Source organism: Capra hircus, chromosome 19 (assembly GCF_001704415.2).
Source record: "Capra hircus breed San Clemente chromosome 19, ASM170441v1, whole genome shotgun sequence".
In the NCBI taxonomy this organism is placed as follows: domain Eukaryota; kingdom Metazoa; phylum Chordata; class Mammalia; order Artiodactyla; family Bovidae; genus Capra; species Capra hircus.
This window is the reverse complement of record NC_030826.1, coordinates 23646062-23654581: the sequence shown is the minus strand read 5'-3', so window position 1 is coordinate 23654581 and position 8520 is coordinate 23646062. Positions and strand designations below refer to the sequence as shown.

Sequence of the window (8520 nt, the reverse complement as noted above, 5' to 3'; positions counted from 1 at the left end):
TCTGCCTTTAGATGTCATAGCTCCTTCTCAGAGTTCCTCCCTGGAACTTAACTCTGATTCCCATAAATAGTATGTGTCATGGGAGCACAGGGGCACCATTGAATGTTGGAGGACAGAGGTTTGAATGAGCTATAGCAGTGAGCTGCCAAATCTGCATTTGAAATTCAGAGAACCGCTGGGTCACTGGAGCCAACCATGGAGCCCCACCAGGCTGGCAGAAAGGCACCATTTCATTAGAACCAGCAATAAAAGCCACACCCCACCTCACTCTCCAGACAGTATAAGAGAGGGATGAAAGAAGGAGAGCATTTGGCTTGTCTCTGTTTATTCCTGCAAGACTGAGGGTCCTCCAAACACATCCCACAATGAGTCACGTATGATGATTGTCTTAACATCGCCGAGACCACTTGTCACGGCTAGTGTCGGGAGGAAGGAGAAGGTAGATGCAGGGTGAAGAGAAAGAGTGCTAGGGTGTGACACTTAGCAGCAGATATTGCTACCTGCAGGGGTGGTGAGGATAAGGGGACATCCTGAGAGCCGAGTGGGCACCAAGGAAGTAGCCCAACTTGAAATTCTTACACTATTAAGCAAAGACTGTATGCGTGTAGATTTCTCTCATAACAAGGAAATTTATAACAAATCATCAGCATCTGAATACCTGCCAAGCACAAGGAGCCAACAGAGGGTTTATATCAGACAGAGAGGCAGAGAGAACCAAGAGAAAGGAGGCTTTAACCACCGCCTACATCAATGTGGGCCTGGTGGCTCAGTGATAAAGAATCTGCCTGCAATGGAAGAGGGTGCACAATCTGCAGGGTGATGGTGACAGTGGCTAGGGGACTCTGCAATAGCCCTGCTTAGAATTTTCTTAGAAATGAACTGGCATCAAAGACGCCTCCATGCCATGTTGCTTCCTCCCATCTCTTCTTCACTCACGGTCAGACCTGCATGGCAGTCTGACAATTCAGCTTTCTTCAGCTCCCTCCCCATTTTCTCTCACAGGTCTTTCTTCTAACAAATGTTTTCTTCCTGTCTCGGTGTCTGCTTCTCAGAGTACCACAACTAACACTGTACTCACTCAGGAGCAGTCTCAAAATGAGAGGTCTCTTCTGCCTCCCTCTTCTCCCTACTAACACTGGTGCGGATGTGCAGAGGAGGAGAGGCTGGGTTGGGGGGGCAAGGAAGGACAAGTTAGCCACCTGTCAAAGAAAAACTGCCCCAGAGTTCAAAAGGCAAGGAAGACTTTATTTGAGGATTTGAGGCTATTGCAATCAGGGAGAGAGACTGAACTCAACTCCAAATACAACAGGGACAAATGGGGATTTCTAACCAATGGCAGGGTGAGGAACTGGATGGAAAATTATTAAGAGGAACTTGGTTAGGTATCAAAGGTGAGGGAAGAGCAACTTGACTGGCTATTGAGAATGAAGCTGGGGAGTGGGGGGCGGGGTGGGTGCTGGTGGTCAGAGGGGTGTTTCTTGATTAATACATCTACAGGCTAGATACAGCCCATGGGAATATGGATTCAATCTCTGGTGTACTGAAAGACGCTCAGGACTGGGGCCCTAGGCAAAGAAGTCTGAACACTGATGGACACAAAATATCTTATTTATTGTCAATTTCTGCAAAGACACATTTAAGCAACAAAATATACATTTGTCAACTTTTAGAATTCGTTTTATACATTAACAAATACAATGTGCTACCATAGCAATAAATTAAATGTACACTATTTACATTACATAGGCAGTCAGGGGTGGGGGTGGGGGTCTACAAATCACCTCCTCTGAAAGAGGAAAGACAGAAAAGTCATCATCACATGGATCATCATCTCCAAGCTACATCTCCAAGCAGGTTCTAGCACACAGAGGAATCTCTTCACACTTAAACAGCGGCACTCCCCAGGCTGGAGTGTGGAAGGGCAACGCCCGGGATAGGGAAGAGCTAACACACATGCTAAGGAGCGGGAAGGGGGGGATTAACCCTTCCAAGTAGAAATGTCACAAGATCAGAAACGATGGCATTTAAATTCCAGTCTTCCAGCCACACACTCTCTCCCTGGGACTGATAAGGACAGGACAGTGCCCTTGCCCCCCAGTAGTGTCTCCCTAGGCAGGACTCCACTGTCCTTGGCCTTAGTGGGGGGTTTCTCCTTTCTCCCAAAGAGGCACATGGCCCTGCTGAAAAGAGGGAGCTGTGGGGTTGGGGTGGGTAAGGAACTGGCGATAAAATAGCCATCAGAGCAGAACAGAATGCCCCAGTGGGGGGCCTCAGGTGGTAGGAACAGCCTTGGCAAACTGCTGACTCTCCCTGCTCTGAGAGAGGGGTGCCTGGAGGCTGGAGAGGAGCCATGGGGCCCCTGCCAGCCACCGTTAGCCATGAGATCTGTTTGAACCTTGACCATTCCCCCACAACAGACCTGTCTCTGTTGACTAAGAATGAATGAAGGTAGTGTTTGAGTTGGCACCTTAAACAGTCAGGGTAAGAACATGAAACGGGCTATCATCCCTTGAGCTGAGGTTTTTATTGACTACATGAAACATCCCTTGAGATGAGGTTTTTATTGACTACATGAAACGGGCTATCATCCCTTGAGCTGAGGTTTTTATTGACTACCTTTGTTTAACGATCAGGGAGAGTTCAAAAAGTTTCCTTTTACCCCTTTTCTCCTTAACTGAAAAAAAAAAGGAAAGTGAGGTTTGGTTAACTGCATCTTTGCTCAGGCCTACGCCCTCATTACAGATTGGGACTGAAGAACTAACGTCACTGAGGAACAGTCCCCTGAAATCTCTTTCCCTCCTTGTTTTCTTTGCCTGAGCTGCAGCCAAACCCCAGAGCCCTCATTGAAAAAACATCCCAAAGAACATCCCTCCTGCTGAAAAGAACAGAGGCTGAGACTGAGACCCACCAGCACTGGTGGCTGCTGATACCTCCCAGCCAGTGCCGAGAAACTGGCTCACTGGCTTCCTCAGATCTCAGGGCCCGGGAAATCCACTCTCTTGTTCCACCAACCACATAGGTAGTGCCAAAGAAAGGGCTCTGGGTTGTGGATTCTTATCCCAGCTTTGCCACCAGGTGACTATGTGACCTCAGGCAAGCTGTTTCCCTTCACTGGAGCTGAAGGTTCTCATCTGGAAGATGACATGGTTGGATTAGATGCTACAAGGGGCCCGGAAGGCTTGGACATGGAGATGAAGCTGACAAGGTTGAACCATAGAATATTTTTCCCATTTCCATCCATTAGCAGTGATAGAAACTCTAGCTCTCTCCACATCTGTTTTTACGTCTCAGCTCAGTAGAGGCATATGGATGCCCAACAGAGCTGAAAAGTGTAGCTTCTTCCATGAGGTCCCAGAGCCAAAGTTATGTCCAGGAAATACGTCTCTGATGGGACGCCTCAAATACCAGCAAGAGCACCATCAGGGATGAGTCTAGTCATAAGGACCAAGCAGGTTGGAGCAACTTTTGAGCCTCAAGACTAGATGGGGCAATAAAAGGAAAGACATTCTGGAGCAATGCAAGACGGGGATGGAGTGAGCAGCCTTCAGGAATCCAAGCTGCCAGTCCCATGGTCCAGAGGACAAAGGGAGACTGGCCCATCCCTGTTCTCCTTCCCTCCACAGCCCTGGACCTCAGAGGGGCTGGTGGGGTACACTCTAGAAGCCACAAAATAAACTTCCTAGATGAAGTGAGGGAGGGACATTTCAGATCCTGCCCAGAGCATCTCCATCAGCACACAGAGGCCACTTAGGTCTGCTTCTTGGGGAGCCCACATACGCCTCTCAGTTTCTTTGGACACAGTGAGCGATCAACCCGGCCATTGGCTCAGAGACAGGGGGCAGAGCCCTCTGGGAGGTGGGGGCTGCAGGAAGAGCAGCCAGAGCAGTGGGGGAAGGTGGGTGGAAGGTTCCCAAGTAGGACAGAATAGGGACCACCTGAAAACCCCAGGGGACCCCCCGAGCACGACAAACACACCCCAGCACAACCACCAGGCGGTTGTAAATAACAGCTACTCAGAGAAGCCAGCCAGAACCTGGAGCAGTTTTTAAAGAAATGGAGTTTGACCTTTCAAGCTCCTTCAGAAGCCCAGCCAACAGAACACTGCCAGAATCCAAGGGCCTCATTCCAGCCATGGGCGCTGCTATGGGGATCTTTAATACAAGCTAAACAGACATTGTTGACTTTCTAACCAGAATAAATCTAACCAGACTAGTACTTTGAGTAAACACATTTCCCAGATAGTGTGAAGGGGAGAGGTCCACCCAGCCTATAAATAGGATCCCACAGAGTTCACGTGAGTTGAGGATGAAGGACCACGATTTTGCTCCAAAAACAAAAGCAATGGGGAAATTGTCATATGAGTCAAAAAACGAGTGTAACATTTTTATGTCTTGCCTTGGGGATAGGCCCAGATCCTGATGCAAACACAGCATTTGGTTGGAAGTCCATGTAATCTGCTCACTGAAACAGGAGCCTAGCGGTGTCACCCTGGCAGCTGTGTGTCACTGAGGCCCCATACATACTTGGAGCTGTGGCACCCCTCAAGAGTCTGCTCTTCAGACTGTTTAACTTGGAGGACACCTCCTCACCTTAAACTCCACCATGGCCAGTCAACAGAAATGACCTATCACTGACTCAGATGGCTGAGAAGAAAGGAGGGCCCACTTCTCAGAGGGCGAGCCAGCTCAGCCCAGCAAAGGATGAGGGTGCAGATAACGGGTAGTGTCTGAACTATGCCCAGCAGGGACCCAGGTTGCAGGAATCCCACTCATGTGACAAATGCTTACAGACTTGTGGCTGGAGAGGAGAAGAGAAGGATTTAAGATTTAGGGTGGATCAAGCTCTGATAAAAACCAAAGGGCTTAGTAGCTGGAAAGAATCCCCCAGGGCGCTGGCGGAGGCCAGACATCTAAACTGCAGAAAGACACCACCCATCCCCACACCTAAGCTAGATCAACCCATCCAATTGTCCCTCACCTCGCCTCTTGGGCTCCCCGCTAAGTAGGGGATGGAAGTAACTCTCTATGCCTCCCGTGAACCTCCACAACCAGCAGCGACTTGGCTCCCAGCCAGCCCTTGGCCCTGAGGTTCTCCCTGGCCAAGGCCCCTGCATGCTCCTGGCTTTCCCTGAATACCCTCCCACCCCCGCTGCCCACCCCTTTGTGGGAAAGGCATCTGCTCAAAGGGGAGAGGCTGACGACTTCCCTGGCAGCTACCGCTTTCCCGCAGGAAGTAAAGCTGTCCAAGAAGAACACGCCTCCCATGCATGCTCAGCTGTGTGTCTCAGCTTCACCCAGCCACATAGCTCGAGATCCAGGGGTAGCAGGGACAAAAGCAGTCTGGCCTGATGTCAGCAGGTGGGTAAGAAACTCCCAGCACAGATGCAAGTAGATGTTGGGAGCTCCAGACATGTAGGAGCAGCAGAACCGGTTTCTATCAGGACGCTTTCGAGGACAGCTACAAATCTAGATTCTTAGAAAAATGCTCCCTCCGCCACCACTAAGTGCATCTGCTTCGGGGAAGGGAGACATGCTCGGTGTGGCTGCAGCCTCCTGCCTACCATGTCCAGGGCACGATGCTGCCCCTGCCTGGGAGCAGTGCCCTGCTGTCAGCCTCTGCTGCCCACCTCACCACTCTCTCTGCCTCTCTGGACTCTGACTGGTACCCTATCCCCCTCTTCCCTTGCCCAACTCTTTCCCCTGCAGACAAAACAAGATGACAAATGACCCAGACACACATCACATCGGGCGGTCAGGAGCAGAGGGAGCCTGGAGGAATGAGGCCTTGCCCAGAGACGGGGAGGTACTGGCAGGGACGGGCAAGGCTGTGGCCAGGTCGGGACACTGGGACAGACAGCTTGTCTGGTGGCCAGGTGGCCAGTGGAAAGGTAGGCCTGTGACGGTCAGAGTAGTGGACGGCACCCCCAAACTGCTGGAATAGGAGCCTTCTCCAAGACAGAATCGGGACTTCCCTGGAAAAAACAAGAAGGGAGAAGATGATCAAATAGTAGGTAAAGGAAGAGAAGGAGACGCTTGTGCCCACATGTGCTTAGGACAGGTGGCTGCCAGACACAAGGGTGCAGAGCTGCCACAGCCCACGAAGTTGGGCACAAACATTACTTTAGTGAACGAGGCATCTGAAGTCCATGATCGAAGTGGGAATGAGTCTCAACATCCCCATTTACACAGGCCACGTTTGCATAATGAGAGCTCAGTTGTGCTCCTCCCCTTGATTCCAAATGTGACTCACATCCCTGGGAGCCCCATGGCAGGGAGAAGGCTGGGCAGTCAGACGGGTCTCTAGTAACTTCCTTAGCAGGAGGCCAGGCCTTGTTGGTGGAGAACTGGACCCGTGCCCTGCTCTGCTGAAAACCTCATGAGTCCCTGCCTGAGGCTGGGAGTAGGGTTCTCCTTGGGCTCACCCTGTACAATGCTTAAGAGACCAGGGCATCTCTGGACACACAGGGAAGACATGTCTCATCTCAGAGAACTGGACAAAGACACAAGGAGACAAAGGCTGCCAAAACAGGAAGGCCAGAGGCCAACTGAGGAAGGAGGGCTCTGGGCTACTGCCCTCTGCACGCGGGAACAGGCTGCTCCGGGGAAGGGAGACACGCTCAGTGAGCCTGGTCCAATTCCACCAGGCAACGCTTCCCATGGGCACCCGAGGCCATGCGCCCTCTTCCCCATCCAGACCTGAGTCCCACCATAGAGACTCCAGGGAAGAGGCACTGGCCCTCCCAGGCAGTCAGGATCTCTCTGGCCATTCTCTGGGTATCAGACCACCAGTACGCCGATCTCAGTGACACACCCTCCCTCGTGGCCACAGCAGGACCAAACACCTGACCCACCTTTGACAAGCGAAGGACTCCTCTTTCACATTAGTGACCCTGTTTCAAGAAAAATCCATATGAGAGTTTTAAATCACTAGACCACATAATTCCCAGTGACTACAGCTTCTGTATATCTGGTGCTCATCTCTCCAGAGAGCCTGGGAAGGGACCTGAGGCCCCAGGAGCCAACAGTTTCCAACTTGCATCTGCCTGTGTCCAAGGGTGTGGCTCTGACACAGGAGGTGTGGAAAGGTGGCTGGTGAACCCCAGGCTGATGCCTGCACCATGGGGACCAATGGGGAACCAGCGGCACCCCCAGATGAGACCAGAGCTTCCTCCCTGCCCCCATGTGAGGTGTGAGGCACCCTCTTCCTCCAACCCCAGGAAGGACGGCTGGCTTCTGGAGCAGATGGGCATGTGGGAGGTGGAAGGCTCCCCCGGCTCCCCCCACGTCCCTAGATCCTTACCGCACTGGAGCTGGCATGACTGAGCTTATCAAAGCGGAATTTCAGGTTTGACCTCGGGGAGTTTCTGCTTTTGACATCTAGGAAAAAGAAGAATGCCCTTGAGAGGAGGGTGGGGCTACAGAGGTCACTGGGGCTAGGGGGGAGGAGCTGGATAGGGAGCCCCAGAGAAGCAGGGGGCGTCCTCTCCACTAGGTACTCTAGCTGACCTGTGCCGATTCACAAGAGCCAACTCACATTTTTAGAAATGTCGTGAGCTGGTTGTTACACACAGTTATCTTTTTTTTAATCCTACAAGCTTACAATTAAACAAATTATATTCATCAAAGGTAATAAATACTCAGAAGTCATCTAGTTATTTCAGTACATTTTACTATTATTTATTCTCCTAAGATTATTTACATCCATTATGTCTGACGCATGTGCGTGCTTAGTCGCTCACATATCGCTCAGTCACATCCGACTCTTTGCGATCCTTTGGACTGTAGCCCACCAGCCTCCTCTGTCCATGGGATTCTCCAGGCAAGAATACTGGAGTAGGTTGTCATGCCTTCCTCCAGGGGCTTTTCCTGACGCAGGAGTCCAATCCGTGTCTCCTGCACCGCAGGCGGATTCTTTACCACTGAGCCATCAGGGAAGCCCCCATTGTGTCAGGTAGTTCTTCCCAACTCCACGTCACATGGATGCTTGAGATCAGTCAGGAATAGTCACACCACGGAAGTCAGCAAACACTATAAATCAGAGCTTAATTTAATGTTTTCTTGTCTAAAACATTAAGAAACTCATGGAGCATATGTTAATAGAACGGATTATACTTGAAAATGTGTTTGTCTCTAGTCATTATATTGTGAATGGCACAAAAAACTGAGAAAACACTCTTTTCGTATTTGAAAACTATTATCTGATTCAGCAGAGAAGCTGTTCACATCACTGACAAAATAATATCAATCACCATTCATGTCAAAACTACACTCATTCATCATCTGGAACTTTATGTTTTCTACGGATACAAAGCTTAGGAAAATATCAATATAAGCATTTTGTGAGAATCAATTAACTCTGAGGAATTTATAGTAAAGAATGTTGTATATTTTATTAATATCATTATTTATAAATTATGTGCTTCAGATCCTTTATATCAGTAAAATTTACAGTAAACATGCGTGTGTGCGTGTGTGTGCGTGTGTGTGTGCGTGCGTGTGTGCGTGTGTGTGTGCGTGTGTG

At 50.2% G+C, this 8520-nt stretch overlaps 1 protein-coding gene across 5 annotated transcripts in view; it reads right to left on the bottom strand.

The window, feature by feature from the left end:
* RAP1GAP2 (RAP1 GTPase activating protein 2) overlaps nucleotides 1591–8520 on the bottom strand; it is a 215383-nt gene continuing 208453 nt past the window's right edge. For 4 of the 5 annotated variants that reach the window (XM_018064418.1, XM_018064420.1, XM_018064421.1 and 1 more), the window contains 3 exons: nucleotides 7300–7376; nucleotides 6851–6889; nucleotides 1591–5971 (listed from right to left, as the gene is read on the bottom strand). In XM_018064418.1, the coding sequence (XP_017919907.1) occupies nucleotides 6881–6889; nucleotides 7300–7376 (86 nt within the window). In that variant the 3' untranslated portion in view covers nucleotides 1591–5971; nucleotides 6851–6880. Of the gene's footprint in view, nucleotides 5972–6850; nucleotides 6890–7299; nucleotides 7377–7909; nucleotides 8028–8520 lie in introns of those variants that run through there. The other variant, XM_018064419.1, reaches the window with a different exon arrangement.